Source organism: Eschrichtius robustus, chromosome 3 (genome assembly GCF_028021215.1).
Source record: "Eschrichtius robustus isolate mEscRob2 chromosome 3, mEscRob2.pri, whole genome shotgun sequence".
Classification (NCBI taxonomy): domain Eukaryota; kingdom Metazoa; phylum Chordata; class Mammalia; order Artiodactyla; family Eschrichtiidae; genus Eschrichtius; species Eschrichtius robustus.
In genome coordinates, this window is record NC_090826.1 from 96,201,865 (window position 1) to 96,227,681 (window position 25,817).

Here is a 25,817-nt window from a genome sequence, read left to right on the forward strand (position 1 = left end):
AAATACAGGAGGATTGTGATTTTGAGAAAGGGAACAGTGAGAGCTGAGGGCACACGTAGCAGAGGCAGGTAAAGGAGTCAAGGAGGACTTCTCAGATTAGGTGACGTTTGCTCTAAGACACGAGTAGGAATTAAATAGATGGAGGGAGGAGGAAGTTTGTTCCAGGAAGAGAGAACAGTGTGTGGGAAGAGCCAGAGGTGAGAGAAAGTTTGGCAGAAGAATTGAAAGAAATGCTGTAGGGCTGGAGCATAGAGAGTGGGTGAGGAGTTCGTAACCCCATCCTAAGGGCAACAGGGAGTCAGAGTTTCAAGCAGGGAAGTGACAGGGTCAGATTTGTGTTCTGGAGGCTCTCTCCAGCCACACTGTGGAGAAGGGATTGGAGGAAGCAGAGGACTGGATGCAGGGAGGCGAGCTGGGGCTGATTCAGAGCTGAGGGACATGCGGGGAGGAGAAGGAAGAGCCCTTGGGTAGGGTAGACACAGTAGAGGTATTTAGAAAACAAAATCAACATGCCTTCTCCCTTCCCCCTTCCCATAAAAACCAGTTCCTAGTAGCATCTAAAAGTGGACATTTCAAAACAAAAACAAAAACCAAAAAACAAAAAAATGGGTGGATTAGACTGGATGGACTTCTGAGTCCTGAAGAATAGCTTTATCTACTAACTTTCTTTGACAGCTTTGAGTTAGGCAAACCTGGGTTTGAATCTCAGCCCTGTCACTTGCTGGCTGTGTTATACTGGGCAAGGCACTCAACAAGCCTCTGTTTTATCATCCATTAAATGGGGACAAAATTGCATTTCCTCTTACTGATAGAAAGAAATCATGAGTGTAAAATATGTAGTTCATCATCTGGGAGATAGTAAGCAACCAATAAATATTATCTACCTCCCCCCTATCCACAACCTTACCTGCCGTCTATCTTCTGGGTAGTTCTGCATAATGTGGAGGTACACCTACCTGTCCTCCTCTTGGCTGTACCTCCAGGCTCCTTGACTTGGAGGTCATTCTTCACTGAGCATTTTCAGGTGTAAGCTTCCACTTGTGAATCACAAGTCTGGAATTCTGCAGAGACCTAGCAGGACATGAGACCTGCATATCGCACAAGCCCTGGTGGGCTGGGCTCCTGACTGTGAACTTGGCTCCTGTTCCCTCACAGGTCCAAGTGGGTTCCTCTGGGTGACTATATCTCCTCCAACACGGATGAGTGCACGGCCACGCTGATGTACGCCGTGAACCTGAAGCAGTCTGGCACTGTTAACTTTGAATACTACTACCCAGACTCCAGCATCATCTTCGAGTTTTTTGTAAGCCCCTGGCTGAGGGGGAAGGTGGGAGGTAAAGACCCTCCGAGGCTCAGACTCATTTACAGGAATCACACGCATAGTCCTGCTTGGGAAGTTTTCACAGTTGTTTTCCCTCTGGAGAGAACTGTAGTCAAAGTGAGCTGAGGCTTCAAGAGGCAAAGAGAAAGGCAGAAGTCTTAGGACCCTGGGGGGAAGAGTAGATAGAGTCTGGGAGTTTCCTAGGTGTTCTGCCCTGTTCAGACATGAAAACAGCACGTAACAGCTCTGAGTTACGCATAATTTCTTTAGTGTCAACGTACTGACATTTTTTGTGTGTAACTAGCTCTTGCCATACTTCAAATCTCATGACTTTTGAGCTCAGTCCTTCTCCCATAAGAAGGGCCCTCTGGAGGGCTGGGGCATCATGGGGTAAGCAACTCATTTCCTTAGAAAGCTGAGAGACTCTGATCTCAAATTCCTGCTGCCTCAGGTTCAGAATGACCAGTGCCAGCCCAATGCAGATGACTCGAGGTGGATGAAAACCACAGAGAAAGGATGGGAATTCCACAGTGTGAGTATCAGAGCAGCCTTCTCCCTGGAGATTCCAGAAAAGGGACCAAGGGCCTTTCCTCCAAAGAGTGTTTCCTCCCCATCTGGGCCTCCACTCTTCTCTCCCTAGAGGGCAGTTGTCTGACAACATGAGGATGCTATAGCTTCTCTCCTCTTGAGTTGACATAATATGGATGTGAACTGGCTCACTCCTCTGGCTTGACCCCAAGGACCAGCAGCTTTCCAGCTTTAAAGGGCCCAGTCTTCTGGGGCTGGGGCATGGATAAATAGAACCAGAGAAGAATGAGGGAGTTTCAGCCACCCTGTTGTCAGGATCTTCAGGTCCCTTCATTGGTCTCAACATAGAAATGCTCACGGTATATGTGACTGAGGGAGAAGTGGGAGAGGGCATGAGAGGGTTGTAAGAGGAGCCTTAGAAGGAGAGAGGAGGGCTCCCCTGGTGGCGCAGTGGTTAAGAATCCGCCTGCCAATGCAGGGGACACGGGTTCAATCCCTGGTCCGGGAAGATTCCCACATGCTGCGGAGCAACTGAGCCCATGCGCCACAACTACTGAGCCTGTGTGCCTAGAGCCCGTGCTGTGCAACAAGAGAAGCCACCGCAGTGAGAAGCCTGCACACCGCAACGAAGAGTAGCTCCTGCTCGCTGCAACTAGAGAAAGCCCGTACACAGCAACGAAGACCCGATGCAGCCAAAAATAAATAAATAAATAAATAAATTTATTTTTAAAAAAAAGAAGGAGAGAGGAGCTGAGCCAAGCTGGGAGGAAGGGCAACGCTGAGGAAGTTGAGGGAGAGGAGCAGAATAGGCACTGCCTTGCAGACTGCAAGGGGAGGGATCCCAACAGGAGGCTAATGCAATGGATTAGCAATACCTGTCTCTGTGACTGAACTAACTCCTCCTGTTTGTGTGGTTTTTAGGTCGAACTAAATCGAGGCAATAACGTCCTCTACTGGAGAACCACAGCTTTCTCAGTGTGGTCCAAAGTTTCTAAGCCTGTGCTGGTGAGAAACATCGCCATAACAGGTACGGAGAACGGAGAATGGGGTTGGGTCTGGGGTCTGACGCTGACTTCAGCAGGGAGGGTGTGGGTGGGTCCTCAGGGGGCTCAGTCTCTAGGCTCAGTTCTTGCTTTCCTATGTTGTTCTTCCTCCCTAGGAGTGGCCTACACTTCAGAATGCTTCCCCTGCAAACCAGGCACATACGCAGACCAGAAGGGTTCCTCTTGCTGCAAACTTTGCCCAGCTAACTCTTATTCCAATAAGGGAGAGACTTCTTGCCACCAGTGTGACCCTGACAAATATTCAGGTGATGTTTCTGAGGGCGGGAAGAGTTTGGTGGGGGGGTACCAACATATACACAGGGACAGACAGGAAGTGGAGCCGTCCTTTTGGCTAAGCTGAAGACGATTCTTCTTAAGCCCTTGCTTTCTGGGCCCTGGAAGAGCCCAGCTAATCCACCAATCACTCTTGAAATGAAATCATTCAGTAAGTATTTATCGGCCTCTACTATCTGCCAGGCCTTTACTCTAGGTGTTTGGAATACATCAGTGAAAAAAATAGACAAGGGTCCCTGTCTTCATGGAATTTACATTCTGGAATGTAAATGGAATACGTAATAACTATAATAACTAAATAATAAATATATAATAAATTATATAGTGTATTAGACAGCAAAAGTGCAGGGTACCATGGCAAAAAGCAAAAGCAGCTCAGAATTAGAGGAATTAGGAAAGCTATGGAAAGGGGTTGCAATTGTTTTTTAATGAAACCTTAATTAAGATTATAATTATAAATAATATATACAGTAGATAAAAGAGGTATAAATTTATACATTTTAATTTATAACAATTATCATCAAAGTTAATTTAGAAGAGCCATGAGGTCGTATTGTTACGCAAAACATTTTGAGAGCAAGAAGCTATAATCTTTTATCCAAAGCATCCATTGAATTCAAAGCAGGCCTTGTCAGGAAATCCAGGGTTCCTTGGAACACAGTTGGAAAACCACTGCTCTAAGCGAAAATAAGAGGACAGTGGGAAGCAGCTTATTTCTGCAGTCCTGGATAATTTCCTAAAACAGCCCAACTTGAGAAACGGGACCTGGTTATTTGAGAGGATCTCGGGAGCAGCAGGGCTCTGGTATAAGATGGGTAGTGTCCCCAGAGGGCCCTGTGCTTAGACAGTCCAATGACTGGCACAGCGACCAATCTCCAAGACAGGTTCTGAAACAAACAGGTAGGGAGAGAGAAAGAGTCCCCTCCCTTCCCCTGCAAATGCCCATAACTATTCCATTTTTCCTTTTTTACACAGAACTGTATACAAACCCGGCTCAAGGCCCTCTCTTAATCAGACACCCCCATCCCTACACAGACACACCCACCCTTCTTCACACAGGCGTCACAGTACGTGTTTGCTCAGCCAAGACCCGCCACTGACCTTGTGAGCTGCTTATTTCTACACCATTCCTAAAATAGAAGTTCTATTTATCTACACAGATCTTGCCAAATGAGTGTAGCTTTCAGCAAGAACAGAGATTTTTAGATCTTGGGGGAAGTTTTTACCTATAAGTCTAAATTCCTGTTTTTCCACTTGAATTTCATATTCCTCTTCCCTGCTCTATCAATAGCAGCCTTTGTTAGTCTTTTTCTCCAGCTCCCTTTCCAGCCCCGCTGTGGTACAGGGTTTAAATGGCAAGGTGGTTCTAGAAGAACTGCTTACAGAGTGTTTTGATCAATGCTATGTAAATTGATTTCTATCCAGAGAGTGGTTATGAAGGTATTAGTTTGGGAGTCTAAATTCTTGGAGTCTATTCTCCTTTTGCTACTGATTTCTCCATCCACCTCTTTAAATGGAAAGTGAGATTTTACTATGAAGAATATGTTCAGCTTGGGATACAAAGAGTATCACATTTCTTTGGGACTTGATTGTTCCAGAATACAGGGTCAGTGGGAGACTGGGAAAATGCAGAGAGAGTCTGATGAGAGCCTATGATGTAATGTACATAAAGGGAGTGGCAGGAGGCCCTGTGACCATTTAGTCATTCATTTGTAAATATATTCTGAGTGGCCACTGGGTGCCAGGGCTTGGGCTTGATGCTAGGGTTACAGCTGGTGCTGCCCTCCAGCTTATGTCAAAAGTGGAAATGTGGTTATAGAAACTCCAAGTGTAATAACTCCACGGTACAGGAGGTGCTAGGATAGGAGTACTGAGTGTAACGTGCGGTGGAAGCAAAAGAGGGAAGTGGTCAGTCCTCTCTGGTGAGGGAGGAAAGGCTGCACTAGCTGTGGTCTTGAAAGATAAGCTATCTTGAAAGATGAGTTGGTGATTTGATGGGGACAGGATATTCTGGAAGAAGTGTGAGCCAAGGCCAGAAGGCTCAGGGATCCAGGAGTAACTCAGCACTGCTGCAGCTTACTTAGAGAGAATAAGCATCCAAGGCTAGGAGGTGGGCAGGGAACAGGTTAGGGTTAAACCCTTCTGTGCCATTGCTACAGAATTGGGATTTGATCCTATCAGCGTTTGAAGCCATTAAAGAATTTAAAACTGAGAATGACATGACCTGGCTTGTGCCTTTGAAAGACCATTCTGGTTGCCATTTGGAAAATGGATGAGGAAAGGAAGAGCTGGAGGCAGAAGCTACAGTCAGAAGATTTTGCCTCAGGTGCCATTGCCCGTATCCAGGACCTAGACTAATGAGGAGCTGATGTGCATGTGGATGTCAGGGACAAAGGCTTGACTGAAAGCATCTTTCTCACTGAGAGATTAAATTTGATCATTAGGATTTATTCCTTTGTGTTATGTTTAATATTAGGGATTCATTTCCTAATAGAACAGCACAGGGTTTAAGGGCATGGACTCCAGAACAAAATCACTGTGGTTCAAGTACTTGCTCCACCACTTCCTAGCTGCACCACCTTGGGCAAGTCACTTGTCTGTGCCTCAGTTTTCTCATTTCTAGAATGGGAATGACAATAATTGTATCTACCTCATAGCATCATTGTGTGCACTGATTAAAACAGGTAAAGATTTAGAACGGTGTCTGGCATGTAGTAAGCACTAATTTTATTTATTCATTTACATTAAGGCCTGTCCCAGCAGTCTTCTTGTGGTGTAAAACCACTCTGGGCATAGGTAACAATAATAAGTCACTTGTACAGTACTTTACAGTTCACAAAACATTTTCTCATTACTCATAGCATAGTGCAGGGGTGATTTCCCCATTTACAAATGAATTAGGAGAAGCTCAGAGAGGTTAAGGGATTTGCCCAGAGTCTGTGGTGGTGTTGGAGCTGGGCATTGGGTTCATTAGGTACTTAAATCTTCAGGGGAAATGTTTTCCTTGGATAAAAAGGATCAGAACGAGAAGGCTGTATTTCCGGAGGCAGGGGGAAGATACGGAAAGGAGGAGGAAGGTGCAGAAAGAGCAGGTGGAGCCCCCAAGATAAACTTTATCTTCATACAGTTTTACCCAGGGCCAGTCCTACAGGAATCACTTTTCATTTTCTCAACAAATATCTAGGCCAATCCTTCAAACATGACTAGTCTCCAGCTTCAACACCTTGATGAAACCTGAGCTGGGAAAGTGAGGTCTGGCTCAGCATTTGCGTTAATCATTTATTGAAACCAGTTTAGAAGTTGTCATTGTGTAAACAGCTGGACCCTTTTTGCTGAAACCCGGAGCTGGGGTGTCAGGTTGAACAAATATTTGACAAGCAGAGAAAGGTCCTTGTGTGGAATGCACTTTCTAACACGTAACTTGCAATTTGCTACATCTAATATGCAAGGGCCTGGGAACTGGCTTATTTTCAGCATCTCCCCCCAAATTTCTCCTGGCCAAGTCTGTCAAAACCAGGAGTCCCTGGATCCCTCTATGTTGAAATAGGCCTTTGTCTGTTAACCAAGTAAATGAGCTGAGAAGACCCCAGCTGTTTCTCAGCCAGTAGTTCCCTCTTGCCCAGGCTAATTAAGATGGGGACAGAAGAGGCATGGAAATGTGTGATTGAGGGAACTCCCCAGTGCAGGCCAACAAGGCGGTAACTAGGAGATTCTCCGATCTAGCAACTCATTTGGTGCCTTGGGAAGAAGAAGGGACCAGTTGAGAAATAAGCCTTAACTGGAAGAGAAAGGAGACTTTTAATCCTTACTAAAAATCCCATGATAGTTACCAAATAAAAATAATTCCCACAAACCCAGGCGATAATAGTTACCAGCACTTAGCAAATTCTTACTTACAATGTGTCAGGTATGTGCTGGCTCCAGTAAGTAGATATTATTATTCCTGCTCTACAGGTGAGAGCACAAAGGCTCAGAGAGGTTAAGTAACTTGCCGAAAGTGACACAGCTACTAAATGATTAAGCAGGATCCAAACCCAGATCTGTCTGACTTAAAAATCTCATTCCATTCTACCAAACTGCCTGTCAGGTAATAGAGAGAGAGAAGCGGTCTCACCATTATCACCTGCTTACCTGCAGGTAACACAGTAGTCATATTAGAAATAGTGGTGACAGTAATAGTAAGCAGTGTTGTACTGGCACTCTGTAAAGCAGTGGTTTTTATTCTGGAGAAAGTAAATCTCCTGGAAATTAAAAAAATTATTTGCATGAAGTATGTATATTTTTCAGGATACAGGAAACAGGTCTTTTTTTCAAATTCTCAAAATGGTTTGTAATTCAAAAAAGGTGAAATCCATTGCTTTAAAGAGGGATTCATTGAAATAGTTCTTGCTATCCAGGGGTTCATAGGGTTAAAGCAGAACTAACCTAGATATAAGAAGAATATACAGAGGAACTTCCCTGGTGGCGCAGTGGGTAAGACTCCACGCTCCCAATGCAGGGGGCCTGGGTTCGATCCCTGGTGGGGGAACTAGATCCCACATGCATGCCGCAACTACGAGTTCTCATGCCGCAACTACGAGTTCTCATGCCGCAACTACGAGTTTGCATTCCGCAACTAAGAAGCCCGCATGCGGCAACTAAACGTGCCGCAACTAAGACCTGGCGCAGCCTAAATAAATAAATATTTTAAAAAAAAAGAATATACAGAGAGTAAAGTAAATAAAATGATAATAACATTTTTCATTAAGTTCAGGTCAAGGCTTAGAGATAGTGCTGTGAGGCCTGGGGGTGGGGAAAGTGGAAAGAGTTGGATTAAATCGTCGCCTTATTTGCATAGGATCGTTGCATGGAGAAGGGGAAATACAGAGGTGGAAGGCCTTCATTCTAGGCATATATTAAGAGACAATTCAGAGACAGAATTGGAGTAAGAGGATGAAGCACTGTCCTAAGCTTTCCTGTGTTTTGCTTCAACCCTTCAGGAGTAGAAAAACCACCTGCACAGTCAGGGTTCTGAGGCACCTGGAAGATGGCGAGTTCCAGGGAATTTGTGGTAAACCTGCAAGATGCTCCTTCTAGCTACCTCCCTCCTTGCTGGTCCTTTGGCCAGTCCACCTCTCCATGCCCTGCTCCACAGGGCAGGCCCAGTGGTTTCTCATCAGCACCAGGGAGAGGCGCAAAGGGTGTATCTGACCAGGGCTTTAGGGACCGAAAATGATGCCGCTCAGGCAAAGGGAAGGTGGGTGTGCAGGATTGTCTACTTTCTGCAGTGTCTGTGTTGTGCCTCACCCCAAGGTCTTGGGCATTATAGCATCATGAGCAAGTGGTCAAGAGCTCTGCTTTTTTAACTTCATATATTTGTCCTTGCGTCTGCCATTTAGAAAAAGGATCCTCCACCTGCAGAGTGCGGCCAGCCTGCACAGACAAAGATTACTTCTACACTCACACGGCCTGTGATGCCAGTGGAGAGGTGGGTAGCACGGTCATGGACCCCCTTTGCCTGCTCCTTGGGCTTTGCCAGGTTCAGACCTCCAGCGGCCAGTGAAACTGGCACCCAAGAAAACCCCACCGACCTCTGCAGTGGCCCTGGGGCCAGTGGGGAAGCAAAACGATATGACCTCATTTATTTTCAGGTCAGAAGCTGTTTTTGCCACATTTGTTCCGCTGCTTATTCACATATGCTCTGTTTCAAAAAACACCTTCATTTTCTTTTCCTTGGTTTCTTCCATTTGCTTCACCCCCTGGGCAATGGCTGCCTGTCCACGCATACTTATTTCTTCACGGAACTCATCAGACTTGTCCCCTCGGCGCTGCTCTTGTGGGCTGGCAAAGGGGATGATTCCTACTTCCTGGCTCACTGGAGAATGGCCTGACTTGTTCCATCTCTGCTGGCTCCCTCTTTCCCCCCAGGCTTTCTGCCTCAGAAAGACATTCCTTTGTAGTCTGCTCTGCCATTGAGTCAACAGGCATTTTTTGAGTTATCAGCTGTTGTGCCTGGCACTGTTCTCCAGCTGGGGCATCAGAGACAAGCAGGACGGGCTCCTGCCCTCAGAGGCTCCCTGTCCTGTGCGGGAGGGCAGGGACAAGGAAGATGGGCCTGACGGTGTGCAGGGCACTGGGGGAGCCCAGAAGAGGAGTGACCAGGACAGGGGGTGGCGGGCAGGGAAGGTGTTTCAGAGGAGGCCATTTGTTCACATGTACAACCAGCCACTGTGCTGGGCGCTAGGTGTGCAGCAGCTCACAAAACCAAGAGAACGTCTACTCTCGTGGAGCTTAATTCTTGTTGGGGAGCAAGTGGAGGGAGAGACAACAGACAGACAACAAATGGGTGTATAATAATACATCAGATGGTAGTAAGTGGTAGGAAGAAAAACATAAAACAGGATTGGGAGATAAAGAATGACAGAGCTATTTTAGAGAGGGTAAGGATGACCTCTCTGAGAAGGTGACATTTGAGCAGAGACCTGAGTGAGGTGAAGGGGAGCTCTCCAGGCAGGGGGCACGCAGCAGGTGTAGAGGGGGCAGGTGTGTGCCTGATGACTTCGAGGAACAACAGGAAATGAGCAGGGATGGCTCAAGGGCACAAGTGGAGGGATCTGTCTCAGATTAGACATTCTGAATGGACTGCCTATATCCCTAAATCAGAGCCTCTCAAGAAATAGGAGTGGGGAACTCTGCATCATTCAGCACTAAGCATATGCTTGGCTATTAGGATGTATAAATGTTTCCTGGCTGGCTGGCTGGCCGAATCCTCTTTTTGCTAATTAAGCGAGGGATAAAGTCCAGTCCTTTACGGTGATTGTTTCTATAGTCATCTCTTACTGACCACCCCACCCCCCACCCCCACCCCCGGCCCCGCACTGCCCCACCCCACCCTCATGTTTGGAACAAAATCCCCTTCCCTAGCAGCGAGGCGAAATGATACATCTTGTCAGTTGCACCTTAGACCCAGTTCTATAATGTCTGGTGTTCTGCATGACCGTGTAAAAATTATTGTCATTTTCTTGGCCTCAGTTGACCCACTAATTAAATGAGGACAATCCGGCTCCTCTTCTCCCTCCAGGGCATAACATGTGGCCGATTGTGGCTGTCTTTGCTTCCTTCTGCCCCACTCTTTCCCCTCCCGGCTTAGACCAAGGCATTCTAGATCCGTAGTGTGCTCTGATGCCTGCAAGCCTGGGTGTCTGCCCTCCCCTGATCACCTTGAGGGTCTTTAAATGCTGAGTGGGGCCAGAGTCAGTGCTCCCACCTTGCAGCCCCGCCAAAGCACAGCTCAGGGAGGAGCCCTGGAGTATTCATGGTAAGTAGTGCACAGGAATATGCAGTCACCAGGAGTGCTTTACAGAAGTCTCAGCCCTCAGGCCCACACTGGTTCTGCTCGGGATTTTGTTTTCTAAGCTGTATTTTAAAATCAAGGGACTCCTATTATTGCCTTTATGGCCTTTGCTGTGCCTCAGGGCTTTCTCAGGGACCAGGATGGCCGATCCACTGGGGCTGCTGTGTGTGCTGCTCCAAGAGATGGCCTCAATCAGTCTACCAGCTCCCCAGACCTTTCTCTCTATGAGACTCAAGGAGACAAGCCAGGTGAGATAAGGTTAGAGCACTAGTCCAGGTCTCTGGTCACTGGCTGCTCTTCACAGGGAGAAAGGCTGAGCTGGGCGGGGAGAAGAGTTGTCTGTCTCAGGGCTCACCTTCAATGAAGGCAGCATGGGACCCTTTTAAGACCCTGTCATTTCTTATCCTTAATAAAATGGACCGATGCTTTATTCACCCACCTTTTCACATGTATGGTATGCTACACAGAGCATTTGCATCATCACCTCAATGCAATCCTTCTGTTTCTGACTTGCCCGAGGGCCACACGGGAAGCTTGACACTGCCCAACCTCACCCCTGATTCACCGAGACCTCCTGTAATTCATCTCCTCTTCTCTATCCAACTTCTCCATCAAAAGACTAGGGACGACCCTAGTAAGTGACAGATACAATGCTCTCTTGTCCACTGACTTGGTGGCTGACCGTTCCTCTTGCCTTTTTCCCCTGTTTTTTTTGAGATATAACTGACACATAACATTGTGTAAGTTTAAGGTGTACAATGTATTGATTTTATACACTTACATACTGCAAGATGATGACCACCATAGAGCTAGCTAACAGCTCCATCAGGTCACATAATTACCATTTCTTTTCTGTGATGAGAATGTTTAATATCTACTCTCTTAGCAGCTCTCAAGTATATAATACAGTATTATTAACTCTAATCACCTGTACCTTAGATACCCAGAACTTACTGATCTTATAACTGGAAGTTTGTGTTCTTTAACCAACGTCGTTCCTCTTGCCTGGATGTCTCAGAGAACGTAGAGTCCATACCCCCATGGGGATTGTTATTATGTGCTTGGTGCCCTTGCTAGACGGTGAGCTCCTTGAGGGCAGGGGCCACGTCATTCATCTCTGAGTCACATAGATGTATTAGACTTGCTATAGATGCCTACTGAATAAGTGAAAAAGCAAAGACAACACTTGGAAGACAAATTGGGACACCTCAGCCATCCTCTCTTCCCCCCAGGGGTTACATAAGCCACCTCTACTCCATGCCTTTTTGTGTTCTGGGATTTTCACCAGCTGCTTTTCCTGTGACATTGGTAGTAATAAGATTCTACACTGGAATCAGAGCTTTCTCTGGAGGCAACTGGTCCCCCCATTCCATCCGACACACGAGTCCTCATTAGGTCTATCCCTCTTCATCCAGTCAACATTCATTCAGCAGATATTTATTGAGCACGACCATGTGCCAGGCACTAGGCGACGGGACTGGGATATATCGGTGACCAAAACAAAGTGCCCCACCGTGGTGGAGCTTTCACTGGAGCCCAGAATCCCCCCACTCTCAAGGTAAATTCCTGAAGATGTGCTAATCCCACACAGGCAGGCTGAGTCATGCTTTGTTTCTGCAGACACAGCTCATGTACAAATGGGCCCAGCCGAAAATCTGCAGTGAGGATCTGGAGGGGGCAGTGAAGCTGCCCGCCTCTGGCATGAAGACCCGCTGCCCACCCTGCAACCCTGGTTTCTTCAAGACCAACAGCAGCACCTGCGAGCCCTGCCCTTATGGCTCTTATTCCAATGGCTCCGGTAACCCCTCCCCCCGCCCCAATCCCTGCCTCGCGTCCATTCCCACACCACCCACATGGGTGGGCCATGTGGGCACTCCCAGTGTCAGCTGAACACAGGCTCTGTCCTTCCAAGGGAGGCAGGGAGGGCCAGGCCACCTCTGAGGGCTATGTTCAGGAGAAGAGAGGTCAGGGTGGGCCCTGTCTGTAGGTCCGAGTCATACTTGAGAACTGCCAGCCTTCCTCCTCATTCCAACTTTGAATGTGACTCAGGCCTGAAGGGACCCAATCCTCACATCAGAGGCTTCCAGCATGTGGCGGGGACGCTACCTAGAAGGTTTAGGGAGCTGGGATGGCCACACTGACACAACCAGAATTTGTAAGCCACTCTGCAAAAAAGGAGTTGGGGGGATTTGTATACCTATTAATGAGAAGGCATTTGAGGATAACAATGTGAAAAATAATATTAACGATATGTATCAGGCCAGAGGATATGTTTAGGCTTTAAAATGAATAATTTGACGGGCCAGTAGCCTAATTGGAATATGAGAATGAAGGGTCAGTGTTTACACCCTGAGTTTGTTAAATACATTGTCAGAATGCTTTCGAGTCAGCTTGATGTCACTGTGCAACGGTGCTCAGCACCACTCTTGTTGGGCTGCCCACCCCTGTTGCCACTTGTCTGTGTGACAGCAGCTCCAGTAAGGGTGGCTGTGGCCTTCCTGCTGAATGCGTGGATCTTACGGCTTCCCCAGATTGTAGCCACTGCCCAGCGGGGACCGAACCTGCCGTGGGATTCGAATACAAATGGTGGAACACGCTGCCCACGAACATGGAAACGACCGTCCTCAGTGGGATCAACTTTGAGTACAAGGGCATGACAGGTAACTGCCTCCCTCCTGACTGTGAGCTTTCAGCTCGCTGCACTGCCACAGGGGCTCTTCCCACCTCACGTTTCTTCATAGTAGGGATGTCTGGAGAAAAATGAGCTAATCATGCCATGCAATCCCTTGCATGCTCCACTGCCCATGGACATATAATATATATTCTGCCAAGCCTCTGTTTTAGAGACAGAAACAGAACTAGAAACAATGTGTACACACTCCAAAGGCCGTGTGCTCTGAGAGTTTCAGAGACTTTGACCAAAGTAGCCAGACAAGTAACATGGTTTGTTTGGCGGTGATTCTGAACACCTCAAAGGATGGTGTTATCTCTCTTCCAGAGTGTCATCTGGGTGCACATTTGCCCTGCACCCAAGACCACTGGGCATTAACTCTTCCCTCTCCTTTTCCAGGCTGGGAGGTGGCTGGTGATCACATTTATACAGCTGTTGGAGCCTCAGACAATGACTTCATGATTCTCACTCTGGTTGTGCCAGGATTTAGGTGAGGAGTACAAAGCTAAAGGGAAGCCCACACCACCCTTGGCCACATCCAAGTCCCACATAGCTAGGAGTGTTGTAGAGGAGAGGGCTTCTGGCTGGTGGAAGTGTCAGTTCAGAACAGAGGAAACCATGGTTATGGTCTGATAAAGTTAACCTGAATGCTAACACTCATTCTTAGATGCTGCCCATGCTGATTACCTACTGCTCTCTCATCCCGTCTAGCTTCTCCCATCATTTGGCCACATGCTACTTGAATTCCTCCTCCTCACAGCATCAGATAAGATTTTAAAAACCTGTAAAAAAATAGGGCCAGAGGTGCCCATAGACAGTTCATCTTTATTTGGGGCAAGAAGATTGGGAGGGATTGTTCTTGTCATATTTATCCCCATATCCCAAGAAGACCTAGGATAATAAGCAATTTGTTTGCCATTAAAAAAAATACAGGCAGGGTGGTACGGTGCAAAGAACACGGGACCGGAAGATAGGGCACTTGAGCTTTGCCACCTACCGGCTAGGTGAACTTGGGAAAGCCATTGTGCCCCTATAGGCTTTAGGCTCCTTGTCTGTAAAACAAGAGGGATTGACAGTCTGTGATTTTGGACTAACTCAGATGGAGATGATTCTTCTAGCCCATCGGTTAGCACCACTGTGTAGGGAGGAGCTGGGAACGGGAGGTCCTCAGAATTCAAGCAAATGGCCAAAGCCAAAAGAAAAGCCATTAATGGATTTCCAAAGCCAAAGTGAACTCTTCTGCCTATATGTGCTTTAGAGGTCAGGGGGAACCACTGAATCGGCGTCCCGGTTGCAAATTTGGCTTCTCCATTCCCTCCTTCAAGCTCCCTCCTTTCCATCCCTGGCACAGTGCTCAGCCACAGCGGTTGCTCAAAAGGTTTCCCTTCCCTTAATTTACATTACTCAGAGCCGAACAGCTATATCCCATGTTTATGAGGTAAGCAAACTTTTTAGACTTTTGGGAGGTAACACTCCCCAAAGTACTTTTCAATTTGCAAATATGATTATAGCAGTAAAGCACTTCCTCACCCCACTCATCGCCCCCACCATCCCCACCCATCGGGCATGGCTGTCTCTTTCTCCAAAGAAGGACCAGCCTGAGAACCTTGTTAAAGAAACAAGTTGAAGTACCTGCTAATTCAATCCAGGCAAAATCCCCACTATCCCTGGGAGAGAGCTGCTGAGCGAATGCAGACAATTGACATCTTATGATAGTGGTGCTTCTCAAACTTTAACGTGCATATGAATCACCTGGGAATCATGTTAATGCACAGATTCTGATTCAGTGGGTCTGGAGACCACACTCTGCTTGTGAGGCTATACAGCATTTTACAAAGCACTTCCACATCTGTTATGCCTTCGGATCTTACCATAATGATGGGAGGTAAATAAGAAAGATTATTACCTCCGTTTTACAGATGAGGAAACTACAGTTTGTCTAGGTCAAGTTCACACAGCTAGGGTGGCCGAATTGGACTTAGTCCATGCTCTTTCCAACATACTCAGAACTTAATCCTGTCCCCCAGCAGACCCTTTGCTGCCATCTGGTCTCTTCAATTAGCACTGTCTGTCTCTGGAACCGACTTTTGATTTCTGCCCCACAGACCTCCACAGTCAGTGATGGCAGACACAGAGAATAAAGAGGTGGCCAGGATCACGTTTGTCTTTGAGACCATCTGTTCTGTGAACTGCGAGCTCTACTTCATGGTGGTACGTTTTCCTTTCTTTGCCTGTTTTGGGGCTTCCAGGGACTATTGGGAGGGTTGGCCCCTCTGCCCTGTCGGGGTATCAACATAACTGACACCCTTGATTACAGTGATTTCGCAGAGGAAGGGCCTGACTGTCTGTCAGGGACTGCACCGTTTAATATGGGTCTAACCCACTGTGATGGCCCCCAGGATGGCAGCGGTATGGGCATCCTCTCCCCACCAGCCACCCAGCCATCATGCCTTCTTCACTTCTCTGTCTTGGGTTCAGGGTATGAATTCTAGGACCAACAGTCCCGTGGAGACGTGGAGAGGTTCCAAAGGCAAACAGTCCTATACCTACATCATTGAGGAGAACGCTACCATGAGCTTCACCTGGGCCTTCCAGAGAACCACTTTTCATGAGACAGTAAGCTTACTGACCTTACTCAGATGCTCAGCGCCCAGAAGAGACCTCTGAACCTGGAAGGAGTCCTGCATTAGCTTAAGTATGAGGTTGAGCTTCAGAATCCAGGGATTAGAAGACTCCTACGGAGTCAAGCAAAGAACGCCTATTCCAGCCCCTGAGGAGCACCTAGCCTTGTCCAAATGACTTCCAGGGGAAAATGACACTGTAAACTCCTAAAATGACCTGTCCCTCCTCAGCAGACCTGCCCTGAGGACACGTGTGGTTCCTGACCTGGTATACCCTGTTCAGTCCTGCTCTTGTTTTTAATAATAATAACTCCGGTTTTGTTGTATTTTCTTAACTCAAAATAATGTAGGTTCATTGCAAGAAAACTTAAAAGATAGAAGTAAGCAAAAAGAAGAAAATCCCCCATAATCCTACTACCCAGAGATAACCCAGTTAACATATGAAGTACCTCCTATACAGTCTTTATTTCTCTACAAATACTCTTTTTTCTTTTATAAGGAAAAAAACTGCTTTTTAAAAAAATATGAGCATCTACCGCATATTTCCCCACGGTACTTAATATTTTTATATGTCATTTAAATTGTTCAGTCTTATTTTAAAATGACACAAAATGTACATAAAGAGCTACTGTTAAGTGAGTAAAAAGAATAGGATGTTTCTAAAGATTTTTCTCAAGTATCACGGGCTAAAAAATATTAAGTCATACTCATACTATTTCCAGAGCACTCAATTGCTACTGCTCAGGACTTGGCCCACTCTCCTCTTGTCTCTGTTTCCAGGGAAGAAAGTACACCAATGACGTCGCCAAGATCTACTCCATCAATGTCACCAATGTCGTGGATGGCGTGGCTTCCTACTGCCGTCCTTGTGCCCTGGAAGCCTCTGACATAGGCTCCTCCTGCACCTCTTGTCCTGCTGGCTACTATATCGATCGGGATTCAGGAACCTGCCGCTCCTGCCCCCCTAACACAATCCTGAAAGCCCACCAGCCTTATGGCGCCCAGGCCTGCATGACCTGCGGTCCAGGAACCAAGAGCAACAAGGTGCCAGCAGTTGGCCGTGCATCCTAACCTTGGCCCTCTGAATGGGCCACCTCAGAGGGTGCCGGGTCCTGGGTGGGGTTCTTGAGGGGCTGACACCCAAGGACTCCCCCTAGTATACTCCCAGGTTGGCGTCCTAGAGGATACCCAGCCAGGCTATGACCATAGATGGAGAGTTCTTAGCTGTAGTGGTTGGTTTTCAGGGTCTGGGCCTCAGTCATGAGCGAGTCTCATCTTCAGGGGATGGGTAAGGGAGATCTGTGACCATCTGGTCCAGAGGGTTATTTGACATCTGTGCAGACACCTGAAGGGAAGGAGTAGTGGGACTTGTGGCTCAAATTCAGCCTACTTCAGTCCAGCCTGTTATCATGGGAATTTGCCTCCTCTTTGTGGGGAGGGTAACCCACCTTTGCTGGGACATATGGTTAACTGGCATATTGCTGTCTCCTTTCCCAGGGGTTTCTTCTAAAGTGGAGCAGCAGTGCTGTTTCCCCCATGCACTTCCTGAATCTAAGAAAATACTATGACCAAAAGCTCTTAGTTATTCATTAATGCTTTTAAGTGAACTTGAATTTTATTAATCACAACCACATGGACACACATTTGTAAGACACTGTTTACACAGTCTGCAGATGCTGCTCAGTTTAGCTGTGCAATAAGTGCATCAATTCTGCAGGCCCCTGGCAACCTCTTCGGGGCACCCTGGACTTTTGCCACAAAATTCCTCCCCCAGGGCTCCCTCTGCTGCTATGGGAGGGACTGACAGTTGTGTAAGGCCGCTGCTGCCTGGGGACCTTAAAATGAGCAAGAAAGGGGTTTATGGCTCAGTTTCCTACAGAGAGCCTGGGAAAAAGTAATCTGGGGTTCGGTGAGGTTTAAATGCGGGGAGGGGGACCAGGCTTGTAGCTTCTCTTCTGCCATCTTGGACACCCTTCTTCCAGTTAGCACCTTGTTGTCTTTTGCTTGAAAGTAAGAAGGGCTATCTCATGTCTTGAGAGAGTTTTATAATCTAGGCATAGGAACAAGGCTACAGAATCTGACCCAACTACCTACTGAAAAATAAGAGGTTTGGGTTTGTACATGATATATGTGCTAATAATTGAATGGCAAGATGTACATAAACCACACTAGCCCCTGTTTCGCATCTTTTAATGCCCACCCCTAATCCATACTTCCTCTTCTCTCACCCTGCGTGGGCTGGACCAGGCTGGGGAGAGTGACTGCCACTCTCCGTGGGGCCTCCTCAAGGCCCTGCCTGCGCAGCCGGCCTGACGGACCCCTTTCCCCTCAGATCCACTCCCTGTGCTACAATGACTGTACCTTCTCAGTCAGCACTCCGACCAGGACTTTTGACTACAACTTCTTGGCTTTGGAAAACACCGTCTCTCTGGCTGGAGGGCCAAGCTTCACTTCCAAAGGGCTGAAATATTTCCACCACTTTACCCTCAGTCTCTGTGGAAACCAGGTAAGCTGTGCAGGCACTGACCATGTGAGAACGGAAAGGGGGCGCCAGTGGATCAGAGGCCAGAGGACACGGGAGGTTCAGATCGCAGAGGACTGGGGAGATTCAAAGGTTTTTAAATGATTATTCTTCTCCCTGAGGGCTTTCTCCTCTAAAATCAAATCATCTGGATTATAAACATTTAGGAAAATGAACGTGTTTAAAATAAGGTGTAGGGAATTCCCTGGCGGTCCAGTGGTTAGGACTCCGTGCTTTCACTGCCAGGGCCCGGGTTCCATCCCTGGTTGGGGAACTGAAATCCCACAAGCCGTGCGGTGCAGCCGAAAAAAGTTTTTTTCATTTTTTAAATTAAAATAAAATAAAATAAGGTGTAGATTTACTCCTCCCTGACCTTTATTCCCTCAGAATGATTATATAAAAACTATGCACATACATCAACTATATTTCAATTAAAAAAAAAAACTATGCAGGAGAAAGATTTTTTTTCCTTAAAAAAGCAGTCTTCAGTAATCATGACACTTGCCTTTCGTTTTCTAGAGGCTGAATAAAATAAATTACTCTTTATTTCACCTACATGTATCTTTGCTGACAGTACATGTTACCATCAGCATTTCAGGCTGCTGCAAATATTTTGGATGCAAAATTCAAAGGCAGAAATGTAAAGGGTAATCACACCACCACTGCACTTGACTAAATTACAAACAAGCCACGATTAGCGGCTGGAAAGTTAATTTCAAATGTTGCAAAATAAAAAGCGTCTTGAGCATTTAGTCTGTGACTGTGTGTGGAAGTTAGGCCTTTATTCCACACAGCTTCTACCCATCTTCTGCAGCATGCAAAAAAGTTGATTTGTGTTTATAGAGGGAACATGCCAAGAAATAAACTAATCTGTGAAAGATTAGAGACAGATGTCTCGATCTTGTTTTTAAGAAGTCTTTGAAGAAGTTAAAGCCTCAGAAATGACAGTGATAACTCAGGAATTGAGACTGATTAAAGCAAGCCCCATGCAGCAAAAGTTTCAGTCAGTGAGTTGGGAGAGAGAAGATGGGAATTTGGAGAGTCTGTGAGTTTTCTTTTCTTTGCTCCCTTATTCTTATCTAATCTAAAGGTTCCTTTCTGTTCTCATGTTCTTTACCTATTTTTTACAATCTTGAAAATAAACTGAGATAACAGATTTAGCAACTTAGCTCTATTTGTAATAAAATTTATCATATTGAAAATCCTACATTCTAAATGCTTGGTCCACTTAAATTTAAAATATTGAACAAATGATCTTATATTAGCAAACATGTTATATATTCATATTCCATAAATTTGAAGAATTTTTAAAGGAACAGTATCTCAATATCTCTTCTATTACAAAATCTCGAGGAAGGAGTTTCAATTACCTCCATCTTCCAGAGTTCTATTCTATACACTATGGGTTGTTAAAGACTGGAGGAGAAGCAATCTTTCTTCTGTTGATAAATATTTTTTAATGGAATAGGGTCCAGTAGGTCCTAAGATGTCCTACCTCAAGGCAGGGAGAGAGCTGGTTATGGGGTCTGTTTTAACCCCCAGGACACTCTGGAAGGTGCTTCCAAAGTAAGAATGGTAGAATCACAGCTCCAAGGAAGACACAGAAAGGGAATGAGAAGCAGGCCAGAGGTCCAGATAAATTTCATGGGATTAGTTACACATTTCAGTATCTGCCTAGAAAACTGACTAGGATAAGGAAGGCCCTTAACTGGTGGGCTGGTAGATTAGATCTCCAAATCAGTTGCCACCTTCACAACCCTGCTCATATAGGGCTCCCAAGTGACTCCAAGGAAACAAAAGACTGGGGATCCCTGAGCCAGAGTTCTGGAAATTAGGACACCTAGGCCTTATTCTTAGCTTCTTTATCTTTTAAAATCTGTCTTGTAATTAGAACTGGGATGAATCGTTCCACTGCAACACACTCTTAGAAGGCTGAAATTTTAGACACGGAAGAACTGTTCCCTGTTCCCTTTTGGGAGTTCTTCTGTGATCACTCATTCCTTCCCACTTCCTCCCCACATCCCCCTGCCCAGGGTAAGAAAATGTCCGTGTGCACTGACAATGTCACTGACCTCCGGATTCCTGAGGGTGAGTCAGGTTTCTCCAAATCCATCACAGCCTACGTGTGTCAGGCGGTCATCATTCCCTCGGAGGTGACAGGCTACAAGGCCGGAGTGTCCTCGCAGCCTGTTAGCCTCGCAGATCGGCTTATCGGTGAGTAACACAGCTGCTCTCGCCTGTCTGAGCGTGTCTGTGTAAGAGAGAGCGAGCCTACCAGGCTCTGAGGTAAAAGGCCCCAGGTGAGGGGCCCAACCTCCTGACCTCTGTTTCCTATTCCATCCTGGGGTACGAAATGCCCCTGGGGCCACTGACAAACCTTTGGTTCACCCTTTCATGAGCCACTTAAGGATGTGATGAGATGAAGGAAGGTGGGATGTGGACAGGTATTGAAAGAACAGAAGTGGTTGCCAGCTAAATGCTACTAGTGAGGACTAATTAGGAGCTCTAATTTGGCAGGGGTGACAACAGATATGACTCTGGACGGAATCACCTCCCCAGCTGAACTTTTCCACCCGGAGCCCTTGGGAATACCGGACGTGATCTTCTTTTATAGGTGAAAATGAGAGGCCAGGCTAATCCAAGTGAAACCCAGGGCTCCTCCGCAATTTCTGTGGTGTCCCTCCCTCTCTAGCCACCTACTACTTATCAAGCCAGACCACTTCCAAGGTCTAGCAGACCTGCCCAGCAATGAGCACTAAAGGCGGGGAGCTCCCCATCCTAGCTTCTTGGGTATTCCTGGGGCAGGTCTGCCCCTGGTGGCAGGGAGGAATACTGGATGACCTGTGGCAGACTACCCTTCCTGCTTAAGGGAGGCTCCAGTGTTGTGCATCTGCTAGCCTTTCCTAGACCAGTGCATTTCCCCTTGACCAGATCTCCCTGACCCCAACACTCTCCTGTGTGTCAGGCCACAGCTCAAGTCCAGACTTCCCCAGTGAGGGAACTGTTCCATGTTGACTTTACTTAGTGGCTCTCCAATGACACAGATGAGTGACTCGTTCCCCCATGGGGGCTGCTTTCTCTGCAGGTCCAATGATGTGACCCAGTCCTGCAGTTCTGGGAGATCAACCACCATCCGCGTCAGATGCAGTCTGCTGAAACCTGCTCCTGGAAGTCTGTCGCTGCCAAGGTAAAGGGATGTAAAAAAGTCTCCCTCCCTTGGCCTCATAACGTCCCAAGAACCAAACAAAGAGTACTGCAATAGAGAAAACCATGTGAGATCCATTAATGGGTTCTTGGGGACACAGTCATGGCTCCAAACCCTCAGTCTTTAGATGTCAAGAATGGAACAGAAGGAAGAGTCAAACTACCCTCACACTCCCAGACCATTATGGGAGCAGCTGCCTAGCAAAGTGACTAACTGCTGGGACTGAGAGCCAGATTCTATTCCCCTCTTCCACTTACCAGCTCTGTTATGGATACAGTTCTTATCTTCTCTAGGCCTCTTCTTCCTTGTTTGTAAAATGAGGATAGTAATAAATTCCCTCAGGGGGCTGTTATGAGAATTAAATGAGATAATGAGACTTGAGGACTTCACCAGATGTGGTTACTTCCTATTATCATTAGGATTAGTAAAGGTTTAGGGAATCCTAGGAATCTCTCTACAACTGGAAGACCCTATTCTGAGTTTAATAGCTGAGTGCACTAAATTGAGGGCTCCTGAACTAATTTGATTACAGTACCCTTCCCCCGCTAACCTTCCTTTTTTTCACATAACACTAACATCTTGAGGGGTACCAGTCTTGAGGAAGATGGTTTGGGAAATGCTGCTCCTAGACAACAACTGATCAGGGAGATGGGGAGCCAAGCAGCACATTTTGACCCAGCAGTGGTGTCAAAATGTAAGATCACTATTCTTGTTGCAAACGTTACAGTAAAGTACACTGCAGATAGCAGTGACCTGAAGTTCATTCCTGAACCCTGCCCCTCACCTCCACCCTCTGCAGGAAGCTGCATATGACTTTTGCAAAATGTCACATGTCCATGGGTTGGACAGGAGCTTCTGAGGGGTTAGTTGGGCAGCCATGCTAGAGCTCAGACAGCTTACATTACTTCTCATCTGATGTCAGCAGAAACAAACGGGCAGAGGGTGGGAGCCCTGGTGAAGGCCGGAAAGGCCTCTTATCATCAGGGAAATCGGAGAGCAAAACCTGGGTTAAGGACTAGTTGGAAGGATCCTGATGGAGCTAACAGTTTGGCAAGGAGAGGACAGATCAGGCAAGTTATGAGATGACACGACTCCAGCCAGATCTTCCCAGCAGTCCTGCGAGTGTGCGCTCACGTCTCCTTTCTGCTCTGCTAGCACATGCTCCGATGGGACCTGTGATGGTTGTAACTTCCACTTCCTGTGGGAGAGCGCGGCCGCTTGCCCACTCTGCTCGGCTGCTGACTACCACGCTATTGTCAGCAGCTGCGTGGCCGGGATCCAGGTAGGTATCTCTGCTTGGGGACTTCCCAGGAGACAAGGGAATGTGATATCTGAGTTCCTTGTTTTTCTCCCCGATAGAAGACTACTTATGTGTGGCGAGAACCAAAGCTGTGCTCGGGTGGCATCTCCCTGCCTGAGCAGAGAGTCACCATCTGCAAAACGATAGACTTCTGGCTGAAAGTGGGCATCTCTGCAGGCACCTGCACTGCCATCCTGCTTACCGTCTTGACCTGTTACTTTTGGAAAAAGAATCAAAAGTACATGTTGGGGTATTGCAGTTTGGGGATGGCCAGGGTTGGATCATTGAGCTGGGAAGAGAATATCTGAGAGTATAAATTCATGGGGCTATTCTCTGGCATTGGCCACAGTCCCTGTGACTCTGGCCAGAGACGTGTTGAGCCACTTATCCAGTGTATGCCTTGGTTATCCTGACTCCTAAACAGGGATGGTATCACATGGCAGTCTGTGAAGGGCTGTTAGATTCTCAAAGGAAAAGCAAAGAGAATTCTTAATTTGTTATTATTAATGATAAAAATAATGACTTTACAATTCCATTATTTCTATTAAGCTTTGAGATCACAGAAACACCTCTACTTGAGGAAAAAGATCCCTGACTTGGGAGTCAGATTCCTTAGCTATATGCCCAGCCCAACACCATTTTGCTATGCTTCAGTTCCATTACCCATGGTATAGGGATATCTCTTTACAGCCCAGCCTTTCTCCCTCTTTCCCTTTTATTCCACATGCTGGTGTCTTGTCTTTCCCATCCCCTTGTTTCATAGGCTAGAGTACAAATACTCCAAGCTGGTGATGAATGCTACCCTCAAGGACTGTGACCTGCCAGCAGCCGACAGCTGTGCCATCATGGAAGGCGAGGATGTGGAGGATGACCTCATCTTTACCAGCAAGAAGTCACTCTTTGGGAAGATCAGATCATTTACCTCCAAGGTAGGGAGCCTGGCCAGTGCACTGAGGTCAGCCTGGAGGGCTGGAGAAGATACCAGTGCTAGGATACTGAATGACCCCACATTGTTCAGGGACCACTACTCTGCTCCCCATCCTCCATACTATTCTATCCCCCCACCCTGTGCATCCTGGCTTCTGCCTTCTGTATTTCCACACCAATACTCTTTCCCCTGGGGCCCAAGGCTGCTATTGACTAGGCTCCTTCTCTCCCGACATGCACTCCAGTGGATGGACTGTTTGGGCCTTTTAACTTCCAGAAGTACTGAACCACCCATGTTGTAAGATTCATGACCCCCTCCCCCCTGCCCTTTTTTTTTTCTTTTTTGGAGGGAGGGGAAGAGGTGATCTCTAGGATCAACTTCCGATAGAAGTGCGGCTCTCCTTTGGCCATTGGAGGGTGCTGTCCCACGGATGTCTGGGCCCAGTCCTTTGGAGGCTGAGTCATAGCTTAGTCTAAGCTGTTCACCACTGAGCAACTCTGAGCTGGAAGAGCTGACTGTGTGGGTGGGTGAGTGAGTCTGGAGCTCATAAATGTAATACAGACAACACTGTCGCTGGGCCTGGGGCAAGCAGAGAACATTCAAGCAACTCTTCCAGGGCCGCTGCCCTCTGCAGCCCCACTCTGCCAGAGCCCACAGCTCACTGCTGCCCTGAACCAGTTCATCCAAACGGGGTGGGGAGGGATGGCGAGGAAAGGAAGGTGGGGAGGTGTTTACTTGGCCGAATCTCATTCCCTTTGTGCTGATCTTCCAGGGTGACTCCCTTGGCCTCCTTAGACCTTGAATTTTTTTTTTTTTTTTTAACCAATGGGAGAACAATTTATCCTGGGATGCTTGAGTCTTTCTGGAACTTCTAGAATTCAACACAGATGCAGAGCAAGGGGTTTTAAAGATATTTCTTACCCTCTGGCTGGCTGAAAGGAGCAAGAAGAATAGAGGATATCTTAGGTCCATGTCTCCACAAAGCCACTGAAAGCAGGAATTTCATGAGGGTTCCTTCTGTCACCTATTTTCCATTTCTCTCCTTTGTTCCCCAAACTTGCCCACGTGCAGCAGCCAGCTCCTGTCACCATCTCTCTTTCAGAGGACTCCTGATGGATTTGACTCGGTGCCACTGAAGACATCCTCAGGAGGCCCAGACATGGACCTGTGAGGGGGCGCTGCCCTACCTCACCTGCCTCCTCACCTGGGCACATCACCTTGCAAGCCTGTGGCAATGTGGGTGCCAGTTTCCTGCAACACCCACTGCTGGAAATCTCTTCGTTGTGGCCTTATCAGAAGAAGTTTGAATTTCAGATCTTTGTTTTTTTATAGAATACCCAAACCCTCCTTTCTGCTTGCCTCAAACTTGCCAAATATACCCACACTTTGTTTATATATTACTCCCTTGCTTGCATCTTGTTTCCCAAAATGGACCAGCCATCGGAGCCATAGCTTCATCTGCTCATCTTTCTTATAGCTCTGGAACAAAAGTATTTCTCTCTTTTTAAGTATAGAAACTCCTTCCCCTGTCCTCTTACTTAAGGGCACAAGCAGCTGGGAGTCTCCCTGATCATATGCCCTCAGCTCATGATCTCTTTAGGAGAGAGGCTGGGTGAGGAGGGTACTGGCATCCCCTGATGAACCATCTTCACGGTTGCCTGGATTCATCTCTCCTGGATAACCAATTCAAGCTGGTATAGTGGATAGGCTGAGGGCCAAATGAGTAAGCCCTGGGTAAGAAAGGGCTTGATAAGCACAAAGAGGCAATAAAGGAAGGTTTTATTTTGTTTTTTAAACTGGGGAATTCATTCCCTTTTCTTGAGTAAGCTATAACTAGTCTCACTGGAGCCAAAGGAAAAAGTTCATTGAGAAAATGGGAAAAGCCCTGATGGATCTATTCTCCCCCCAACCCCCTGCCTTTTTTTTTTTTTTTTACCTCCCACCATCTCCCTATGACACTAAAGGGAACCAGGTAAGCCCCAATCCCAGATGTTCTAGCTTTATTCTCTCCTTGCTTCTACCCAGAAATGACAAACATTGCCAGTGAGGAAA

The 25,817-nt window shown here is 47.0% G+C and overlaps 1 protein-coding gene across 3 annotated transcripts in view; it reads left to right on the plus strand.

Moving 5' to 3' along the window:
* ELAPOR1 (endosome-lysosome associated apoptosis and autophagy regulator 1) overlaps positions 1-25,043 on the plus strand; it is a 67,951-nt gene extending 42,908 nt beyond the window's left edge. The window contains exons 4-22 of one of the 3 annotated variants that reach the window (XM_068538098.1): positions 1,156-1,303; positions 1,773-1,853; positions 2,771-2,876; positions 3,009-3,158; positions 8,565-8,653; positions 12,140-12,317; positions 13,051-13,179; positions 13,590-13,680; positions 15,296-15,401; positions 15,669-15,806; positions 16,592-16,855; positions 18,144-18,317; positions 20,366-20,546; positions 20,850-20,946; positions 21,418-21,519; positions 22,693-22,819; positions 22,897-23,075; positions 23,601-23,766; positions 24,868-25,043. In XM_068538098.1, the coding sequence (XP_068394199.1) occupies positions 1,156-1,303; positions 1,773-1,853; positions 2,771-2,876; positions 3,009-3,158; positions 8,565-8,653; positions 12,140-12,317; positions 13,051-13,179; positions 13,590-13,680; positions 15,296-15,401; positions 15,669-15,806; positions 16,592-16,855; positions 18,144-18,317; positions 20,366-20,546; positions 20,850-20,946; positions 21,418-21,519; positions 22,693-22,819; positions 22,897-23,075; positions 23,601-23,766; positions 24,868-24,936 (2,575 nt within the window). In that variant the 3' untranslated portion in view covers positions 24,937-25,043. The remainder of the gene's footprint in view (positions 1-1,155; positions 1,304-1,772; positions 1,854-2,770; positions 2,877-3,008; positions 3,159-8,564; positions 8,654-12,139; positions 12,318-13,050; positions 13,180-13,589; positions 13,681-15,295; positions 15,402-15,668; positions 15,807-16,591; positions 16,856-18,143; positions 18,318-20,365; positions 20,547-20,849; positions 20,947-21,417; positions 21,520-22,692; positions 22,820-22,896; positions 23,076-23,600; positions 23,767-24,867) is intronic. The other 2 variants (XM_068538099.1, XM_068538100.1) reach the window with 2 other exon arrangements.
* Positions 25,044-25,817: the final 774 nt, after the last annotated feature.